The following is a 23560-nucleotide window of genomic DNA, read 5'->3' as shown; positions in this document are numbered from 1 at the left end:
TCCCCGCACACTAACACTATCCTACACCCACTAGGGACAATTTTTACACTTGCCCAGCCAATTAACCTACATACCTGTACGTCTTTGGAGTGTGGGAGGAAACCGAAGATCTCGGAGAAAACCCACGCAGGTCACGGGGAGAACGTACAAACTCCGTACAGACGGCGCCCGTAGTCAGGATCGAACCTGAGTCTCTGGCGCTGCATTCGCTGTAAGGCAGCAACTCTACCGCTGCACCACCGTGCCGCCCCTGTAACTTCTATACCTTCAGCTGGATGGGAGCAGGGAGGAACAAACCGCAGTGGATCAAGGCTGGCTGGGAGGTTGAAGTTAATGTGCACCATCACCTGTCTCTCGAAGCACTTCATGATGAAGCTCTTCCCCTCTCACCTTAAATCCGTGTCCTCTGGTTTTCGATTCCCCCACCCTTGGAAAAGATCCACCCTATCAATTGCCCTCATGATTTTATTCTTCTCTATAACATCACTCCTCAGTCTCCTGCACTGCGAGGAATAAAGTTCTACCTTACTCATCTCCCTACAGTTCAGGCCTTCCTGACAACATCCTCATATTCTTTAAAACATAACGGCATCTGCCTAGAATAGGCTGATCAAAACTGAACACAATACTCCAAATGTGGTCTTACTAACTAACACCTTGTACAACTGTAACATAATGTCCCACGTTGTATACTCAATTCCCTAACTGATGAAAGCCAGGAGCTAAGAGCTTTCTTCACCTATCATCCTGCAACGCCTCTTTCAATATCAGTTTGTGGGCTTTACTGATAAGGCTCATCACTGGCAGTCCACCTGTGAAGTTTATGAGTCATCTTTTGATACTACTATAGACCAATTGATGACTACACACAGAGAATTCCAATATTCCAGGCAAGCAACATTTGATAATACATTTTCGTCATACGCATTTCAGTCAATATTTATGTGTGCTCATTATGTTAGCAGATCTAAAATACACACAAATTTGGCACATGAGAAAAGATTAAAAGAACACAAATCATTGTGCACCAAGCAATAACATTGCCCACAATGTAACTACAAGGTCGTAAAATCCTCGAAAGAAAATCCAATATTACTTTTTCCAATGAAAGAAAATATATTTTCTAACACAAAACTAGAACAGCAAATGAATGAATAAGATTTAACTTTGGCTGCTCTTACCTGATGGTAACTGTGACATCGGTTAATTTATCTGTCACAACAGCTCCCAGGGCATGATGTCGAGTGGCTGTTAAGGTTAAAATGGTGGGTGCCGCTCTAATAAATAAATAGTAGAGTGATACTCTTGAGAATGAATGACAAAACTTAAATACATTGGTTTTGCATTAGCAAAGAGGGGTGAATACATACGTGTCATAGATGTAGAATTCTTGTTCAAATTGATGGCATGAACGAGGGGTTACCTTATAGACACCTGGAATCAAGATTTTTTTATAAAATTAAAAATCTCTTGCTTCTCAGTGACTCTTTATTTAACAACAATAAGAAGCCTATTCCATACAACATCCAATATTCATCAGGCTGATAATTGTTATAACAGAATAACTACCAGACTAAAGATATCACTAGTTGTAGATAGATACAAAATGCTGGAGTAACTCAGTGGGACAGGCAGCATCTCTGGAGAGAAAGGAATGGGTGACATTTCTGGTTGAGAACCTTCCTCAGACCGGAACCCAACCCACAATGTCACCCATTCCTTCTCTCTACCCGCTGAGTTACTCCAGCATTTTGTGTCTACCTTCAGTGTGAACCAGCACCTGCAGTTCCTTCCTACGCATCTCACAAGTTGTAGAATGGGGAAGGGTTGGGAGGGAAAGGTCATGGGGAAAACTGATCTAGACTGGGGAGCTCCTGAAGATCTGCGACACCCTCAAGGAAAGAAATTGGTTTCTTTGAATTGGTCAGAAATTGGGAACATAACAGACCAACCCAAAGCTTGGTAATTATTTGTATTGGCTACTTTCATTAATATTTTATCAAACAATGAAAAATCCACATTTATTGCTGTTCCCATCTGCATTTATGCAAGACGAATTGCAGCACAAAAGGTGGTGGGTCAAATTGTGTCCTCTCTTGCCTCCAGGATGTCCTCTAAAGTTAAAGTTTGCTTTTGCAGACTTCTCAAACATTGTTTCAACACAGGTTCCCAAGTCCAATCCATTCTGAATGCTGCACTAACAATTAGTTAAGATATTCAGAGGAACCAATAGTCCTCTGTAAGATGAGCAACAAAGACCCTGTTGCAATTCTCAAAGAACAGAAGCAACATTTTCCCAGTATCATGGTCAAATATTTATTTCTCAAATGATATAATAAAATACATCAACTCATCATTAGCTCATTGCAAATGTTAATTGTAATGCAAATTTCCACTCTCCTTTATCTACCAAACACTTTATCTGTATAAACGTGGCTGCATAAATAACATCAATGGTTTTTCCTCATATAATGTATTGGTTGTGATATGGTTGTTATGTCCTGATAACCAACAGATGCTAGAAATGAGTGTTGTTTGTTTTCAAAGTTGATGTTGTATTCACATTTGTTTCATATTTGTAAAGTAGAACGATAGACACTGTTATTTGCAGAGACAGTTATATTCCAGTGATATGCACTCATGACAAACTTATTATTACGATGTATCAATATTATTGTATTGGCATGAGAGAGGCATGAGAGAGGAGCTGGCTAATGTCGATTAGAAGGGGACCTCGGCAGGAATGACAGTAAAGGAGCAATGGCAGGATTTGCTGGGAATAATTCTAAAGACGTCGGTTCTTTGCATCCCATAGAGGACAAATGGGAGAATTAGGCCACTGTGGCTGACAAAGGAAGTCAAAGATACAAAAGCAAAAGAGAAGCCAAGATTAGTGGGAATCTGGACAATTAGGGAGCTTTTCAAAATCAACAGAAGGCAACTAAACAAGCAATGAGGGGAGAAAAGATGAAATATGAATGTCGACTAGCCAATATTATAAAAGAGGATACCAAAGTTTTTACAGATGTGTAAAGAGTAAAAGATAGGCAATTGTGGGAACAAAGAAATGGCAGATGAAATGAATATGCTTTTTGCTTCAGTCTTCACAGTGGAAAACACCACCAATGTGTCAAAAATTCAAGAGTCAGGGGGCAGAAGTGAATGCAGTTGCTGTTACTGAGGACAAGGTGCATGGGAAGCTGGAAGGTCTGAAGGTGGACCTGTTGGACTACACTCCAGGGTTCTGAACGAGGTAACTGTAGAGATTGTGGAGGCATTAGTAGTGATCTTTCTGGAATCACTGGAATCAGGACTGGTTCCAGAGGACTGGAAAATGGCAAATGTGACTCCACTATTTGACAAAAGGAGCGAGGCAAATGAAAGAAATTATAGGACTGTTAGTCTGACCTCTGTGGTTGGTAACATTTTAGAATCCATTATTAAGGATGAGGTTTCAGGGTACTTGGCAGTGCATGATGAAATAGGCCAAAGTCAACTTGATTTTGCTAAGGGGAGATCTTGCTCAACAAATCTTTTAAGGGGGTAACAAGCAGAATCGTCAAAGGAGAGTCAGTGAATGTTGTTTACTTGGATTTTCAGAAGGCTTTTGATAAGAAGCCACATTTGAGGATGCTAAACAAGATAGGAGCTCATGGTATTATAGACATGGTACTAGACTGGATGTGAGATTGGCTGCTTGGCAGACAGAGTGGAAATAAATGGGGACTTTTCTGGTGGGCTGCTGGTGACCAGTGATATTCCGCAGGGGTTGATGTTGGGTTCGCTACTTTTCACGTTACATGCCAATATGGATGAGGGATTTGATGGCTTTGTGGTCAAGTTTGCAAACGATGCGAAGATAGGTGAGGGGCAGGTAGAAAGGTAAGGTGAGGGGCAGGTAAGAAAGCAGGGAGGCTGCAGAAGGAATTGGTTAGGTTGGACGAGCAGGCAAAGAAGTGGTAAATGGAATACAGCGCAGCAAAGTATATGGTCATGCACTTTGGTAGAAGGAATAAAGGTGTACTACTTTCTAAATGGAGAGTGGATTCAGAAGTGAGAGGGTCAAAGGGCCGGGAGTGCTGGTGCAGGATTCCCAAAAGGTTTGAGTCAGTGGTAAGGAAGACAATTGCAATGTTAGCATTCATTTCGAGAGGGCTAGAATATAAAAGTAAGGATGTAATACTGAGGCTCTATCAGGCACTGGTGAAGCCACATTTGGAAAATTGTGTGCAGTTTTGGGGCCAATATATGAGGAAATAGGCGCTGGCTTTGGAGAGGGACCAGAGGAAGTTTGCGAGAATAATCCCAGGGATAACTGGGGTAACGTATGTTGAGCATTTGATGGCACTAGGCCTGTACTTGCTGGCGTTTAGAAGGATGAGCGAGGATCCTACCAGATAATGAAAGGGCCAGATAGAATGCACGTGCAAAGGATGTTTCCAGTAATGGAAGATTCCAGAACCTGGGGGCACAGCCTCAGAATAAAAGGACGTACCTTCAAAATGGAGATGACCCAGAGAGTGGTGAATCTGTGGAATTCATTGCCAAAGATGGCTGTGGAGGACAAGACCAGACCTCCCAACATTTGATTTTACAAATTCAGAATTTTGATGTCCAAAATCCAGAATTTTACTTCAAAATTCATAATATGGTGCTTAATGCAACTTTTCAGCAAAAAAAAGTATGCACGCCAAATGCGCGCACGCGTTGTGCTACATTCATGTGTGAAAAACGACTATTATTTCCAACAGTCTGTAGTTCTTGGACTACATGTACAATGTCAGGCCTCCAGTGGTCTTCAACAGCAAATCACAACGGTCCATGTCCCCCCCAAACCTACTCCCCCCCCCCCCCCACCTTCCTCTTCCCACCCCCTCCTACTCCCCCCACCCCCCTACCAGTCATAGTCTTTTCAGTCATACAGAACTGAAATTCAGAGACAGAGATACATTTCACTTTTGCAAAGTAGATTGAATGGTTTACTTTGTTTACCTTGGCTTTCCAAATAAAGTATGCCCACAAAGCAGGTAACCATGCACTGAACTGGAACAAATTTGCGTAGAAGTCAATCGGTTACAATGTAAATGTATTGTGCATGAGGCAAAACCATCTTCAATCTTTGGTGCAATTATAGATTTAGAAAATTGAAAATTTGATTGAGAAGTTGATATTAAGTCAGACAATGAAATGCACCAAGAGTGGAAACCTTTGTTAAAGGAGCGTAACCCCATTTCTTTCAAGAAGATTAATTCAAGTTTGATAAATTGTTGAAGCATCTTAACACTTTTGGCAATTTCTCTTTTAAGACCCCTTTCAAAGCTAATCAGACCTTTTGAGGTGCATTGCAACGTTTGTCATCACTATGGTACGGGCGGCACGGTGGCGCAGCGGTAGAGTTGCTGCCTTACAGCGAATGCAGCGCCGGAGACTCAGGTTCAATCCCGAATAGGGGGGCCGTCTGTATGGAGTTTGTACGTTCTCCCCGTGACCTGCGTGGGTTTTCTCTGAGATCTTCGGTTTCCTCCCACACTCCAAAGATGTACAGGTTTGTAGGTTAATTGACTGGGTAAATGTAAAAATTGTCCCTGGTGTGTGTAGGATAGTGTTAATGTGCGGGGATCGCTGGGCGGCGCGGACTCGGTGGGCCGAAGGGCCTGTTTCCGCGCTGTATCTCTAAAATCTAAACTGCCAAGGCTCGAGCTCTTCTAGGCATTAGGCATCTTTCATGTATGCTGCTCAGATGCACCATAGTTGTAAAGATTTGTGTTTCTTGTGAAGAATATGACCAGCCACAAGTTATAGCACAGTTGCAGAGGATTCTATAGCTCAGGGAGCAGTCAAAAATATGAGTCCTGGATGATATGTTGCCTCAGTATATCTCAGTATATGCCTCAGAGTTGCCTCTTTTTTTTATATACGTTTATTTTAGACTGAAGGAGGATATAGATGTTCTGGTCAATTGAGGTAGGGGCAACAAGGCAAGGGAATGTAAACAAAATGGCAAAATAACAAATGATTTGGATGCACAAAGTAATGTAAGAGTAAGAGTAGACATCTAAAAATCCTTATACATAACAAGATAACCCAATAATATGATTAAAAAGGCAGATATTATTCAAGGCTTTCCGATATTATTCAAGGCTTTGAATAAACTGCAGAGGTTTTGCTCCAACACAAACTAGGCTTTGAGTAATGCAACTTTACAGGTAAGATGTGATTGCACTAGACAAGAGGATTTATGAGGTTGTTCCGGGAATGGAAAATTGTAGCTATAAAGAAAAATTACAAAGCTCCGACTGATTCTTTAGAATATAAATGAGGAGATTTAAAGGAGGGGTATTAAGTGACCAGGCACCTAGAATAAATAGGAAGAACTTACTTCCCTTAGCCAGCAACTCAAAACAGGGAGCATGGGTTTAAAGTAAACAAAAAATACACAAAATACTTGAGTAACTCAACAAGTCCGGCAGCATCTCTGGAGGATATGAATCGGCTTTGGTTCTGGACCCATTTTCGGGACCATAAACGTCACGTATCCATGTCCTCCAGCAATGCTGCCTGATCCGCTGAGTTACTCTAGCACCATGGACATAGGAGCAGAATGGGCCATTCGGTCCACCTCCACTACTCCACCATTTGATCATGGCTGATCTATTTTTCCCTCAACCGCATTCTCCTGCCTTCTCTCCGTAACCTTTGACGCCCTTACTAATGAAGAATATATCAATCTCCAACTTAAAAATACGCAATCACATGGCCTCCACAGATGAACCACCCTCTGGCTCAAGAGATTCCTCCTCATCTCCATTTTGAAGGTATCTAATATTATTCTGAGGCTGTGCCCTCTGGTACTAGACTCTCCCACTAGTGGAAACATCCTTACCACATCCACTTTTTCTAGGCCTTTCATTATTCGGTAGTTTTCAATGAAATTCCCTCATCCTTCTAAACACCAGCACGCACTGGCCTGGAGTCATCAAATGCTCCTCATATGTTAATCCAACCATCCCTGGTATAATTCTCGTAAACCTTCTTTGGACGCTCTCCAAAGCCATCCAATCCTTCCACAGATATGGGGCCCAAAACTGTTCACAAAACTCCAAAAGAGGCCGGACCAGTGCCTTATAAAGCCTCAGCATTACATTCTTGTTTTTCTATTCTAGCCCTCTCGAAATGAATGGTAACATTGCATTTGCCTTCCTTACTACCAACTCACGGTGCAAATTAGCCTTTTAGTTTGGTTTAGTTTATTGCCACAAATACCGAGGTACAGTGAAAAAGCTTATTTGTTGCTTGCTATCCAGTCAGTGGAAAGACTGTACATGATTACAATCAAGCCGTCCAAAGTGCCCAGATACAGGTGAATGGAAGAACGTTTAGTGCGAGATAAAGTCCAGCAAAGTCCAATTAAAGATAATCCAAGGGTCTCCAATGAGGTAGATGGAAGGTCAGGACCACTCTGTAGTTGGTAATAGGATGCTTCAGTTGCCTGATAACAGCTGAGAAGAAACTGTCCCTGAATCCGAAGGTGTGCGCCAATTCACTGGATGTTTTCAAGAGAGAGTTAGATTTAGCTCTTAGGGCTAAATGAATCAAGGGATATGGGGAAAAAGCAGGGGTACTGATTTTAGATGATCGGCCATGATCATATTGAATGGTGGTGCTGGCTCGAAGGGCTGAATGGCCTACTCCTGCACCTATTTTTCTATGTTTCTATTAGTAGTGTAGAGTTTTCTAATATTGCTGTTCATAATTAACTTACATAGGGAGAAGAGAGAGCATCCGGGGTGAGACTAGTCATTGATTTGTGGAATCCTGAACCAGCACTCAAGTCCCCTTGTATCTCCAATTTCTGAATCCAATCTCCATTTCGAAAATAGTCTACGCCTTCATTCCTTCTACCAATGTGCATGGCCGTGCACTTTGCTAGGCTGTATTCCACTTGCTATTACTTTGCCCACTCTCCAAACCTGTCCAAGGTCCTTCTGCAGGCTACCTGCTTCCTCAACACTACCTGCCGCTCCGCCTATTTTCATATCATCCGCAAACTAGGCCACAAAGCCATTAATTCCATGTCTTTTTTTTTGTATATCAGCATCGCAATTCCTTGGATTGGCACGAAATGCTGGAGTAACTCAGTGGGTCAGGCAGCATCTCTGGAGAAAATGGATACATGACTTTTAAGGTCGGGACCTTTCGTCAGACTGATTGTAGTGGAGGGGAACTGGAAGTGAGAAAAAAAATCAGGACAAATCGGGGCCAACAGCAGATGACCTCAGGCAAGGAGGTTCTCTAATAGGCCGACTGTTGGTTAGAGACGGTGTGAGTCCAAGAGGGATACACTAGTCATTATTTTCAACTTCCATAAAAAAACTCTACACACCACATACCATAGACTCCTGCCAATTAACTGGCTATACATAAAGGCAGTTTTATATCCGACGCAAGATGCATCACCAGCTTCAACGATTCCAATTACTCCCACTGATATTGAAACCTTAAATACCATAGATACAAACAGAGTGCATCATCTCTTCTTAAACGTCATTCATTCCTTCTATCCAGAGATGCTGCCTGCTCCTCTGAGTTACTCCGGCACTTTGTTTCTATCTTCAGTGTAAACTAGCATCTGCAGTTCCTTCCTACACTTTAAATACAATTTCTTCAACACATCCTTTACACCCCAAGATTTACATATAATTCCAATTATACAATGTCCTGATGCCCATATCCATGCAAGCTAAGCTTCACATTCATTTCAAACTACATTTTCTAACCTACATTAGGTCTGGCACCTAAATGGATCTACTTTAATAGTCTTAACCAATTCCGATGTCCTCTTGTGCTTCTTTTCCACAACAACTAATGTTGCCCTGCCCCAATACACAACCCCAACCACAACTTTCCCCACTCCAACTACAATTGGCTCTATGCTCATTCAACCAATTGGCTCTATGCTCTCTTAGTAACCTTCTCCTGTTCTACACTACTTCCCAATGTTAAAAGCCACTCAAGAAAATCTCACTCTAACTAAGCTTTGTGGTTTCACCTAATAATGATTCAACAGTTATTTGTTGCCTACCTTCGGCAAAGTACTTTGGCATATTCTCCTATCTTAAGAGTATAAGACAAATACACATTGCTTTGCAATAGTTTCAGTAGAAACTCCATAGGAATCAGAAATCAAAAAGGAGAAAGATTTAAAATCAGTTTCAAGTCAAGGAATAACAACAGAGGTTTGTAGCAAACGCCAAGATTTCATACCTGGTTTAGATAGGCAAAATCTGTTCACTCCTTTTGTGAGGTTATATACGCCTACATTATCTGGGCCACTTCCATCTTGGTAAAATTCCTATAAAGCAAGCCGAAAAAAACCCCAACTTTACGCATGAGATAAATATAACGTGCAGTGTTTGAATTCAATGCTAACACTAAGGAAGGATCATGCAATACAACAACCTGAAATGATCAGCTTACTCGTTTTACTCAGCTCTCAAAAAATAAATATTAACATTTCACAAAAGATGCATGAAAACATCTCTAGATGCTCAACTATTGTAGATGCAGAGATGTCCTTTCCTTTGGCTGAGTGCCTACACCCAGGATAGGAGGGGGGGGGCATCCAGGACACAGATGAGATGCAATTCCTTTACTCAAGAGAGTGCTAAATCTTTGGCTTTCCCATAAAAGAGTACTGTGGCGGCTCAGGTCCACATAAGAGATCCATAGATGTTTAGTTATTAAGAGAATCAAGGGACATTGTAGAATAAGAAACTGGTACTGAGGTAAAGGATTCCTCTTACCAACGTTATTGCGTGTGAGAGGGCACATCGAAGCATATAACCAGTCTGTCTAAACTCTGTGCCAGCTAAATCCTGATCAACAACCTCCAGCTCCACAGAGCGGTTTTTCCAGCACCATTCGTCATGAACAATATTCACTGCGAAAAAAACACAGCATTGGCAATAATGAATGAATTGCTGCTCATAAACGTCCAAGAAAAAAACAATTCTGTGCATCCAGGCGTAAAAGTCCTACCTTTGTATTTCCCAGGCAGGATGTCATTAAAATTGAAAAGCACGGAGTCAGCACTTCCCGAGAGCTGCAAGCTTTGCTTCTCACCATGACGACTCAATGGTTGAAGGGTCACAGTTAAATCACTGCAGGAATCTTAACGAAAAGGGATTAACTCGGTAAGAAAAATTAAATAACCTAAAACAGCATGCCCATTCTTAGTATTGAATATTGCATTAATTCATTTTAAAAACACGCGACATTTTACCCATTCTTCAATGAACAGCTAGTATAAAAGACTGAGCATGATTGAAATATCATTTACTGATCTATGTCCTAGGTTCACCTGCAAGACTGCATGTAAAAAAGTTAGTTCATCATAACCCTGCATTATATATATACTAAAACACAATTTTGCTCACTACCTAATACTGTATCAATGTGTAACTACATACCCTGACAGTCATAATCTCCATTAAAGTACAAAACCATTAATCATTTCTTTACCCCAGAAATCAGAGGTACATACATGGAGAAATACGCATTGACGTTCACCTTACTCAACTGTCCTTAATGAGAATTTTACTGACATGTTGACAAATTGAATAAGTAGAACATTTATAAACACTTTCTCAGTTTTCATACATTGCTGTTTTTTTTTACTAACTGTGGTACAGAATTCAGAAGCAGTGAGGCTGTGCAAGACCTATAAACAACACTAATTAAACCACAGTGTGAGCTTGGCAAGATCGGGTCACATTACAAGAAAGCTGCAATTAAACCAGAATGGGTGCAGAGAGGTGAACTATGGTGCTGTTTACTTTGAAATGGTGGGGAGAGGGCTAACATGAGATTTAACTGAGATGCATAAAATGATGAGGGGATTAGTCAGAGTAATTACAGAGAACTGATACCCTCAGCAGAAACTAGGGCATAGATTTAGAATAATTGGTAAAAGAATCAGGAGAGGTAACAGCATTTTCTTCAAATAGCAGTTGAGGTGCAACTCACTGCTGAAAGGATAGTAGAAATGCATGGACATGTACTGAAAGAGCCAAGATCATCTGGGCTACTAGAAAATGGATTAGGATGGATGGGTGGCTCGTTTTCATCAAGCACAGAGACGCTAGGCTGAAAGATCTTCATCTCCGCATTAATTATCTCTGATTCCATGCAGTGACTCAACAGTGAGTTTACAGGGAGTGCAGGAAACAGGATCAGATGAGCCGGATGCCTTGCCAACAAGATTTCTGAAGAGTCCAAAAGCAGATTATCAGAGTTTTATTGTAATTCAAAATTAAGTGAAAATCAAAAAATGCAGAAGCTGGAAATCTGAAATGAACACAGAAAATGTTAGATGCCCTTAGTAGATCATTCAGCACCTGCGGAAAGAAAAACAGAACTAATGCTTCAGATCCAATACCTTTCATTTTAGCAAAGGTTTCAGTCCTGAAACATTAATTCTGTTTCTGTTTCCACAAATCCTGTCCAACCTGGTCTGTTTTCAGCATTTTTATATTTTAAATTCGGCATCTAAATGCTCAGATACATGTCTGCAAGCAGTAGTATTCTTTGTAATATGATTAATTCACTAAAATCAGCCTTGTCAGTGAGGTAAAAAAAGAGGAAAAGAGTTGACCGCTTACAGCTGGGGTCAAAGAATTTGAATTTTTTTGAAAATTTACATACAAAGTTACCAGTCTCAAGCCTCTTTTAGTGCATTTCAAAGTAAAAACAGACATTACAAAATAATGTGAATATGTCACTGGACACTAATATCATTTTGAAGTATATTCGCACATTAATTGATAATAACCCCAAAAGGTGGTATTGGCTTTTCTGCTGTGTTTTATATTTTAACCCTGTCTTAATTAATTTAGTTATCTTGCACATCAATTTAATATTTACTCATTACAGTTCCACCACTGATTTTCTGGCACTCTTGGTTCCAGAGCTTTGCTGGTTTATCCAGCCGGCCAAGGAAGTCGGCTATGGGGATAGATGTGCTGGCTCCAGCTGGGCTGGAGTTCCAGAGCCCCGGCCGCAGGTTGCAAATTCAACCCACCGATCGGCCGTGGAAGTCCCGATGAGGTCGAGATTGGCTGCCTTGCCCAGCCTAGGTGCCACATTTCCGGGGAGACTTCCAGGGCGCGCGGGGGGGGTTCTCGCGGAACCCCTAGCGACCTCTAGTGTTCATTACAAGTCTGTACTTGGTTTTTTCCTTACTTTTTTTCGATCCGATTTCTCTGTTTATTTGGCAAAGTGAAAAACGCGGAAACCATGCAAAAAGCACAGAAAATGGATTTTAAAAACATGGAAATCCGCGGAAATGCGGAAAATTCACATGCCTGTAAAATATATAACTACAGTCTTGTCATGCATCAGGTGCGACTTTCTAAACATTGATTTTAGTTGTGATAAAACTATTGCTTTGGTGTGGCTTTGCCTGTAAACTTTGTTAATCTGAAATATTAAACTATATTGGAAGGATAGCATTATTAGAAATCCAAAGGATTATCTATGACTCCATGAAGTGTCTGAACATAATGAACATTTACTGCATGGGTCTTTCACAAGGAGCCATGAAACAATGGAATGGTCACAGCATAGAACGAGGCTATTGTGTCAGTCGAGTCCATACCAGCTCAATGAAAGAGTAAACCAGGGGCATCCCCTCAACTCTCTGCATTGTCCTGCAAATTATTTTCCTTCAGCTCTCCTTTAAAGGATGACATTTAAACCTGTCTACATAACTACTCCAGCAGTGCTTTCCAGATCCCAACAACACTCTGCATGAAAACAAGCATTTCATCTAATCGTTCTTCGTTTAATTTTGCCATTCATCTTCCATCTATGTCTCTTGATTCCTGAACCTTTCACAATGGGAAGAATTTTTCTCTTTTTACTCTGTATGGAGATGTCATTAAAATAAGAAATGATCCGAAACATTCACCAATCCGTGAAGTTGGGTATAGAATGATAGGAAAAGACTGAGGGAAGAAAGAACAGCTGTCAAGCAGACCAAACCTTTCCTGTTGTCAATCTGCTCTGGGCTGGTCGCTGTTTTACTCGTCACTAATTTTTAGATTGTAGGATTGCCCTAATTAAAAGTTACATTAGGATTACCACTTCCCAACAGCCATTTGTCATTCCTCAACCCCATGAGTTATCTGCAATCTTTCAGAAGAGTTTGAAACTTATGAAATTGTACACCCTGGTCACTATTCATCAGTTCTTTATGAAAGGCCACTAAATAACAGGGAGCATAACCAAACAGACAAAGGATATTTGGTCAAGAGCCACCTCTTCTCCCTTGGGTATTAGCCAAATTCAAAATCCAGGAATTCTATTTTATCTGTTCTTCAGCTGACTATGAGGTAACAAAATAGATTAAAGCATGTATCACAGATTAAAGCGTGCATTAAAGCACCAAACCGGTCAATGTTGGTGACTTAATATAATATAGATTCGTTTGGTATGGCAGGACTGTCTTCATTAAATGTGGCTAAAATTCTCTCTATATCACTCTTGGAATTCCGTAATTTTAACCAATTGAAAAGAATCAGATCACAAAATTTAATGTAGGAAGACAAATGGCTTTAGTGGGGATGCAATTTTAGCAAGTCTTGTTTAATAAATTCCAAACATTCACTTACCCAAACATATCACTTTCCCAGACACAGATGCCATAAATTGGATGAAGGATAGGTCCATTATGGGTACGTTTAATACTGTGACTGCATGAAACTGTGGCTTCAGTGCAAGCCCTGCTTTGGCTTCAGCATCACTGACCATAACCTATTGGAATTCAAAATTGATGACAGCAAAGCAAATGGGTGTTAAACATTGGGCAGTTTTTTCACTCACCAATAACACTAAAAACACATCAATCTTCTTTAAAATTATTTAGGTACTGCAATGTAGCTCAAAGATTTTTTTTTAGAGATACAGCGCAGAAACAGGCCCTTCGGCCCACCGGTTCTGCGCCGCCCAGCAATCCCCGCACATTAACACTATCCTACACACACTAGGGACAATTTTTTTTAACATTTGCCCAGCCAATTAACCTACATACCTGTACGTCTTTGGAGTGTGGGAGGAAACCGAAGATCTCGGAGAAAACCCACGCAGGTCACGGGGAGAATGTAGACTCCGTACAGACGGCGCCCGTAGTCAGGAACGAACCTGAGTCTCCGGCGCTGCATTCGCTGTAAGGCAGCAACTCTACCGCTGCGCCACAGAGTTTAATGTAGATAAGTGTGAGGTGGTGCATTTTGGGAAGGCAAACCAGGGTAGGAACCAGTGAATGGTAGGGACTGGGGAGTGCTGTAGAGGAGAGGGATCTATGAGTACATGTACATAATTCCCTGAAAGTTGCATCACAGATTGATAGGGTAGTAAAGAAAACTTTTGGTACATTGGCCATTAGTCAGGGGCAGCACAGTGGCACAGCAGAAGAGATGCTGCCTTACAGCACCAGAGACACAAGATCAAACCTGACCATGGGTGCTGTCGTTATGGAGACTGTATGTTTTCCCTGTGACTGCATGGGTTTTCTCTGGGTGCTCCGGTTTCCTCCCACATTCGAAAGACGTGCAGGTTTGTAGGTTAATTGTGTTCTGTAAATTGTCCCCAGTATGTAGGATAGAACTAGTGCATGGATGATTGCTGGTTGGTGTGGACTTGGTGGACCAAAGGGCCTGTTTCCATGCTGTATCACTAGATTAAACAGGGTATTGGGTATAGAAGTTAGGACATTATGTTAGTTGTACTAAATGTTGGTGAAGCTGCATTTGAAGTATTGTATTTAGTTTTGATCACCCTGCTATAGGAAGGATGTCATTTAAAAAAATGCAGAAAAGATTTACCAGGATGTTGTCAGGACTCAAGGTCCTGAGCTAAAGAGAAAGGTTAGGCAGTCTAGGACTTTAATCTTGGAGCCCAGGAAGCTGAGGAGTGACTTTATAGAGGTGTATCAAATCAGGAGGGGAATAGATTAAAGGGAATGTACAGTCTTTTACCCAGAGTAGGGGAATCAAGAACCAGAGGACATATGTTTAAGGTGAGAGGGGAAAGATTTAATAGGAAACTGAGGGGCAATGCTTTTATTCAGAAGGTGGCAGATATATAAAACAAGTTGCCAGAAGTGGTAGTTGAAGCAGGTACTATATCAGTATTTAAGACACTTGGACAAGTAGATGGATAGGAAAGGTTTAGAGGGATATGGGCCAGACGACTGAATGGGGCATCTTGGTCAGCATCAACGTGTTGGACCGAAGGACCTGTTTCCATGTGTAGGAAGGAACTGCAGATGCTGGTTTAAACAGAAGATAAGACACAAAAAGCTGGAGTAACTCAGCGGTCAGACAGCATCTCTGGAGAAAAGGAATAGGTGATGCTTCGGGTCGAGACCCTTCTTCAGACTGAGAGTCAGGGAAAAGAGAAACGAGAGATATTTTCTTTTTTGTGCACAATCCGCAGGCATTGCCACTTTCATTTCACTGCACATCGTGTATGTGTATGTGACAAATAAACTTGACTTGACTTGACTAGAGATATAGACGGTGATACAGAGAGATATCAAACAAATGAATGAAAGATATGCAAAAAAGTAACAATGATAAAGGAAACAGGCTACTCCAGCTTTTTGGGTCTATCTTCGGATACCACTTTTAATCTGCAATCTAGCTATCTGCAACGTGCAATGGCTAATAAGTTTACCTATTCTGCAAAGTGAGGGCAAAAAAATGCAAAGTGAAGAAATAAAAAGTGATTTATTCATCCAATTAAATGTTAATTACTTTATCAATAACCCCATCTTTTCTGATAGCCAGATGTGTAAAGACAATGCACAAAAATCTAAAGAAAGAGAGTCCTAATTTCAATTTCATGTTCTGAGTTAGTTCATTGCAGGCAAGAGGTAGTCTGTATGTAATAAACCATTGCCCCTCAGCTCGAGAATAACATCAGAAAGAGTTTGTCTTTAGCTCAAATCTAATCATTCCCTTGTGCACTGGAATGGCGGACAAATAAAGCTCTGTGTCCTGCATCCAATATCAACTAGCTGCCAACATTTACTGCCGAGGCTGCTTCATTATTACATGGGAAGTTTACTGCAGGTCTATGAACAAACACCATAAAAAGGGAAATAAAGCTAGATTTCATTATTATAGGAAATAAAACCGTTGCTTGTAAATGATCTTTACATTATTCGATTTTTCAATTTTGCTGACAATTTCAATTTCAAATGTAACACAGTTGTTGTTTTTAACATCTGGTGATTTGATCTTGATATTCAAACCAAGATCATTGATAATGCAAGGCTCCAACTGGATGGAAAGGAACCAAATATATGGCAATAAATAGGATTCCTAAATTAAGAAAGTGAAACGAAGCACAAAATAATGAACCCACATTGTACTCTCAGACTAATAAACAAACAAGGAAGCTTCAACAAAGCACATATCTTGCCAAATATTATAATATCTTCACCTGAATGCTGTAGGTTCCTGTCTTAGCCTGGAAGCAAAATAATCCACGAGAATCCGATTCTGTTGTAATTGAGGACTTCTCCTTATTTTGCGCAAACATTGCTAATTTATACTTGACTATCTGTTTTAATCCTTCGGGGAAACGTTTGACTGTCACGTGCCCACACACACTAAAGCTGTGGAGCAACAGAAGAACAACACAAAGCGGTCGGTGTTAAAATGTGGGTTGAATGATATAGCCAACTTACTGAATAATTTATATAATATTTATCTTCTGTGTGCTGCAATTCTCCTACCTTGAGGCCAGGATATCAGCCAATTGAGGTGTATTAGGAGCAATCTTCACAGTAACTGGTTCAAAGAAAATGTGTTCTTTCTGTGTATTTATAGTATATGTACCTGCTGTCATGTTTTCAAGCCTGAATGAGCCATCAGTCTTTGTGGTCACTGCACAAAAATAAAAGATGTGATAAAACAATAGAACATGAAAGTTGTGCAAAGATTGGAATCGATAGGAACTATTCAGTGCAAAATGCTTTTGAACCTTCTATGTATTACAATGTGGTATAAATCAAGTTGTTTTAATTCGGCTGATAAGGGAAATCCACTGTTAAAAGAACCAATCCCATTAGTTGACACCAGCTCTGTACAGAAAAGACCTGGGTATAAAGGGTGGAGTTGCCTAGCTTTGATTTATATTCATACAAGACAAATTATTCATGTAGCATTCACAACCAACTTCTTCATCCGTAAGTTGAAATGCTTGATAACTGGATAGGAAAAGAAGAAACATTGCACAAATAAGCTTTTAGGAATAAATTCTGACTATTTTTCTTTCTGTAACATTGGTAGTTTGTTTTATCTTATTCATTTACAAAATGCTCATCTTTGAACAAATTTAAATGAATTTAATAAATATCCCTTGCACATATCATAAACTGATCAGAAATGCTCTACTGTAGTCTCAAACTTGCATCCAAACATTAATACAAGTAAATACACCAGAATCAAACCTGTGAAACAGCAAGTCATTCAATTCACGACTGTTTAACTCAGCTTTGACTATGACACATGTCAACCAACAGAGGATGACATGAAATCATTTGTGTTCATCAATAACTAATGAATGCTGTCTGCTGAAGTGGGAAATTTAAATTTTGTAGGTAATTTGCAGTTTATTGAAATGTAGGCAGCTAGATCACCTACAGACCAATTCTCCTATTAAACTGCACTGATCAATGCCGATTGTATTTTAACAGCAATACCAGCAGAAAAACAACATTTTTTTTTGCTATTACCATGGAAGTGGAAAATTTTGTGCGTTGTGTTTTAAAGATTGAAATATCCAGTGATGATTTTAGACAGTGATTTCCACCTGTTCTTATCATCCAGTATTTTCCTTATGAAGTAGTTATATAATGGACTGCGAAGAATACCGTCACAAAAACACTAAACTTTGCAGTCTGGAGTTATGCAATTGGCGAGGTGATCTCAAACTGCTGTCGGCTGCCCGTTTCTGCAATTTTCAATGGTTCTTTTAACATTTGTACATCAGAAACAAATGGCACCAATCTCAAGCACACTTAGAATCTGAAAAATATTGCAATGTACTTGCAAGCAATAAGTATTGAAATTAATAAGCAGAAAAGGCATACAATACTACAATCAGTGAACTTCAATAATGCGTTTTCTGCTCTGGCTATCGTTTTTCCCACAAAGGTCTTCTAATGAATAACGGGACAATTAAGAATTTTAGAAGGGTAGGAGAAATGCTATCTGTCAGAGTCTGCGTGCCTGTGATACTGTTGCAAACAAGATTTTAGTTGTACAGGTACCTCACGGTAGCTGTGCATGTGATAATAAATTTGACGTGACTTGAAATTCACAATGTATCCCTTTCATAACAAACACTACCAAACGTCAGCTTTTAAATACCTTTGATCTGGTTATTTAAGGTAACAGTAGCACGGTGAACTCCTTGACCATTGGGGCCATTCACAACCCGGCCAGTAACTGAGAATCCCATCACTCGAAACACTGGCTGCAGTAAACATAACGTAAGAAACATAAGCAGGGATAGGCCACTCGACTCCTCGCTCCAACATTCAGCAAGGTCATGCTTCAACAGCACTTTAAATTATAACTCCATATCATTTGATTCCATGAACATCAAAAAAATTATTTTCATTGCCTTTAATATATTCAGTGAGAGAATCTCTACCATTCTCTGGGAGAAGAATTGTCTTCTCAGTTGTGAATGGTGAACCTGTTGCTAATACAGGTTCTGGATACCTCAGCCAGAGGAAATATCTTTGCTACACCTGGCCAGTCAAAACTAATAAGAATTATGTACGCTTCATTAGATCAGCTGCCATCTTTTGAATTCTAACCTGCACATAATATGCCAGATATAGTTTTGCTAGGCCTTGAGATAATTCAGTTAAATGTCATGACACTTACACTCAAATCTCCTTGCAATAAAGGCCAATATGACATTTGCCTATCTAACAGCTGGTAGATAATATACATATTAAATTTGTGATTTCTATACAATGGCACAACATATGCCGAGGTTCATGCATTAAGCTTTAAGGTACAAATGACATTTTATGATACTGTACCTCAATCCTTAAACTGTCATGTCCCACAGAGAAATCAAGCTTTGATGGAGCAACATCAAACGTGATTCTTTCTCCTCTGTAAAATGGTATCTACGATTTAAACAGGACATTATATTAACATAGTGCATATAGAAGTCTTCCAAGTATGTTAAATAAAAATCAGACTGCATATCAGCACACATTTTTGCAAAAGGATTTGAAATCTTTTTGCATAAAATTTACAGTTTAATCCACAATCTCTAAATTTGTGTTTGCCTTAAATCCAAAACCCTTTGAAAACTTAAAAGCTGCCTCAACTCTAATTTTCAAATACACCGTAAAGGTTTAATACATATGGATTAATTCCGCATTATTACAAATGGCTTAGCTAATGATACTCAGGGGAATAATTCACGTTCACACTTGTGCAGTCTAGGTATTATACTCCATTTTCAAAAATTCAGATGCATTGACATCAATCAATTTAAAGCTGACTGGAATTTAAATTCTGTCACTGGAAACAGATTCACTCAATTAGAGCCAGTCAAGAAACCTATAATGTGCAACTGTACTAAACTCTTTCTGAATGCCCCAATATGGAACATATGCACAACTTTCATTCTGCATGTCTGTACTACAGAACATCCACTGCAAACAGATACTGAGTGGCACATTCCAGTAACCGCACTCTATTACCAGGACTTGGTCTAGCTGGGATTCCCTAACACACGCTGAAGAAAAAGCAGTTAGACCTGGCTCAGGGTCTAAGACCCCTAAGAGCTCAAAGGGAATTGTACGGCAAAGCGGAGGAGGCAAGGGGAAAGTTTTGGTTAAGTATTTTGTTTTTCTTTAATGCTTTTAGCTATTTCTAGACATGATTTTAATTAACTTTCAAAGTTGTGTTTTAATTATTTGTTTAATGTTGATTTTTTTTTAATGTCCCAGTATGTCGCAGAATAGCTAAAGGAATCTGGTCTGTACTAATTTATCCTAAAGGTGCTAACCCATTTTATACTGCTATTACGTGCCACAGGGAGGCCTTGATAATCAACCAGAAATTATCATATTTGAGACCTCATGTTAAACTTATTTCCTTGTTCCCAAAATCTTGACTGCACAATCTCAAATCTTTTCCCTTTCACGTGGATCTCAGCATCTATCCATTTCTCTCAATAAAATGTTTTCAACTCTCTTAGTGATGTCCTTTACCCTGGAGGCAACACTCCATGTGAGGCTCATGTTGGCATGAACACAAACACCAAACCCCAGTTATTGAACTCCCTTTGACCATTGGGGTTGTACTATTTGCAATGGTGTAGGAGTTGTTAGAAACTACATGCCCAGAAATAACTAAAATCAGTATTTGCCCACGGCTGCCCAACTGTACTCTACACTGCACTCCAAGTTCTTCACCTTAACAGATATTCACCAATCAAAATCATATTGAGATTGCCAGACTCACCTTACATTCCTGGCCAGGTTCTTTCAGCAACTTCCTACACCACCTTGATAGCCAACCATTTTATATTGTTCTCCTAAATTATCTGGAATTCTGAACTAGCCACCACCTAGATGTATCCAAGAAAGTCGGATGTGCCCTCAAAGTCAAACAATAAAAGGCATTTCCAACACAAATGCTTACTGAGGCCATGTGAAGATTCATGGACTTCCACGGAAGACTATAGCTAATCAGCTAAATGATTCTGTTTGATCTCTATTATGTTTTTATTTATCTTTAATCTTAGACGCTACTCTACTTACCTCCGCCATATTTTTATTCCAAGAATATCTGAACCATTGAAATATCGGTATTCTGTCATTATTTTTTTTAATCTCCAGATCTAATTAATGACTCTATTTACAGATCAATTGTTGCTCCCGTTTTAAAGCATTTAACATTTCTTGCTCCATTGCACCAAATTCCCACTCACACCAACTTTCTTATTTCATTGCGTAAATCAATCTATCAAGTTCACCAGATAACAATCTATGCGATTAGCAATGTCCATCACATATGTTCTACTCAGCCTCAGCTTCACAGATACTAATACCATGAGACATAGAGCAGAATTAAGCCATTCAGCCCATCAAGTCTACCCCGGCAGATTTTCACTGTCCGAACAGCCAAAAAGATTGCCAGATGTCTTTATGTTATTTTTTCCCCAATATTTTTCAATAGCTGCTTTTCTTATTCCATTATTTATTTACTTTTCTGCAACTGCTGTCCAACTAAAATGAAAATTACTAATAGGAGTCCTCCAAGGGAAATAAATAAAAATGCCAACAATCATGATCTCCTACAGGAATTTACCATGGCATCTCTCCTGGGTACTTTTCATATTCCTTCACTGCCTGTGCTAATTTCCAATACTTTTTATTGCATCTCAAGTCTGTTATTGCAACCCACAACAGAAATAAATATATCTCAAGGTTTCCACTAAAAAAGCACGTTAACATTTTCCCTTCCACCTCTTGTGATTACCCCCAATGTCCATTTAGTTAGTCATTTAGAACAAGGTCACTTCCCTTTGCAGCTTAATTTCTTTCAAGCATAATGATAACAAGACCTCTGGCAACCTTAAAATAGCCCACGATTGTATAGATTTGCAAATGATTTACCCATTTGGAAAACATGGACAGATTTCAAAATGCTTTCAAATACACATTTTGCTCCTCCTTTTTGAGTTTATTAAAAGCAAGATTTTTTTCAAAGGCATTGCAGCTCTTTGTAATGTGAGGATGACGACGTTATGTAACAGGTGCATCGCAAAGAAAAAATACTTAAAATCAATGGAATTTTAAAAGTTGTTAAAAATTGTGTTACTTGAAAAGATCTGGCCACAGAAGGAAATTAACCAGGGTCTCAATAGGAATAAACAGATCAACTGAGACACCTGGTGGGCAAAGCTGGGGATAGCAGATAGACTGAAGAACGTTGTGGTGGGAAACAGAATGGTGCTTGTTTACTCAAGGGAGGAAGTAATTCAACCCCTTTGATCCATGCCTCTCCCAAAAGAAGATTCCCACAGTCCCCACCCTCTCCTCATATCTCCCTGTAGCCCTACTCTCTTTCATATGCCCTTCAATTCCCCTTCTTGCCACATCCCTACTTAAGGGGTAATTTACAGTAGCTTGCTTGTTTGTAGCTTAGAGTTACAGCTGCTTGCTTGCCTTTGGAATGAAGGAAGAAACTGGGACATTGAGGCTCATTTTTAAACTCACCATGGCCCTCTGTTTCCCAAGCTTCTAAAGATAGCAGCAAGAAGCTCAGTACCAAAAGATGGGGAGATGAGGAGGGGAGCATCCTAGAAGAGGATATGGGCTGTGGGGTCCTGAAAGAAGCAAATACAAGAGTAGGCTAAATGCCTCGGAAATGGAAAAACTGTATACAATGGGATTCCAGCACCCCAAGAATTGTGCGGTCCTGTCTGACAGATTTCAAAGAACAATTGGTTATTCCTGTTAAAACACAAAACATTGTTTTAAGATTTTTAAAGATTATCTTTAAGATTTTTTAAGATCTTATAGAGGTGTATAAAATCATGCAGAGTCTCTTGCCCAGAGTAGGTGAACCGAGGACCAGAGGATATAGGTTTAAGGTGAAGGGGAAAAGATTTAATAGGAATCTGAGAGGTAACTTTTTCACACAAAGGGTGGTGGGTGTGTGGAACAAGCTGCCAGAGGAGGTAGTTGAGGTAGGAACTATCCCAATGTTTAAGAAACAGTTAGACAGGTACATGGATAGGATAGGTTTGGAGGGATATGGGTCAAACGCATGCAGGCGGAATTAGTGTAGCTGGGACATGTTGGCTGGTGTGGGCAAGTTGGGCCGAAGGGCTTTTTTCCATGCTACATCACTCTATGGCTCCATGTTACACAGCAGCATATTTTCCAGTAAACCAGGTGAATTTAAAGGGAGCAGTTAACAGGGTCCTCATGAGTTTAAAAAGGAACATGTGAATCAGTGCCTCCGTGAGTTTAAAGGGAGTGCAGGAAACAGGATCGGATGAGCCAGATGCCTTGTCAACAGGATTTCTGAATTGCCCAATAGCAGATTATCGGAGTTTTACTGTAATTCTAAATTAAGTGAAAATCAAAAATGCAGAAGATGGTAATCGAAAATAAACACTGAAAATGTTGGCAACCCTCAGAAGATCGTGCAGCACCTGTACAATGAGAAACAGAACCAATTACCTTTCGTGTTCACAAAGGTTTCAGTCCTGAAACATTAATTCTGTTTCTGTTTCCACAAGTCCTGTCCAACCTGGTATGTTTCCAACATATTTGTATTTTAAAATCGGTATCTAGTGCCCTCCATAATTTTTGGGACAAAGACCCACCATTTATTTATTTGCTTCTGACTCCACAATTTGAGATTTGTAATAGAAAAAAAATCACACGTGGTAAAAGTGCATTGTCAGATTTTATTAAAGGGGATTTTTATATATTTTGGTT

At 39.8% G+C, this 23560-nt stretch overlaps 1 protein-coding gene across 1 annotated transcript in view; it reads right to left on the bottom strand.

The window, feature by feature from the left end:
- The window catches only part of nomo (nodal modulator), a 75480-nt gene that overhangs the window by 33149 nt on the left and 18771 nt on the right, over positions 1-23560 (bottom strand). The window contains exons 9-18 of the mRNA XM_078418356.1: positions 19127-19216; positions 18441-18546; positions 16802-16952; positions 16507-16681; positions 13671-13812; positions 10039-10170; positions 9804-9940; positions 9265-9352; positions 1371-1434; positions 1182-1277 (exon numbers count right to left, since the gene is read on the bottom strand). Coding sequence (XP_078274482.1) covers positions 1182-1277; positions 1371-1434; positions 9265-9352; positions 9804-9940; positions 10039-10170; positions 13671-13812; positions 16507-16681; positions 16802-16952; positions 18441-18546; positions 19127-19216 — 1181 coding nt within the window. The remainder of the gene's footprint in view (positions 1-1181; positions 1278-1370; positions 1435-9264; positions 9353-9803; positions 9941-10038; positions 10171-13670; positions 13813-16506; positions 16682-16801; positions 16953-18440; positions 18547-19126; positions 19217-23560) is intronic.

Source organism: Rhinoraja longicauda, chromosome 21 (genome assembly GCF_053455715.1).
Source record: "Rhinoraja longicauda isolate Sanriku21f chromosome 21, sRhiLon1.1, whole genome shotgun sequence".
Classification (NCBI taxonomy): Eukaryota; Metazoa; Chordata; class Chondrichthyes; order Rajiformes; family Arhynchobatidae; genus Rhinoraja; species Rhinoraja longicauda.
This window is presented reverse-complemented; position numbering and strand designations above follow the sequence as displayed.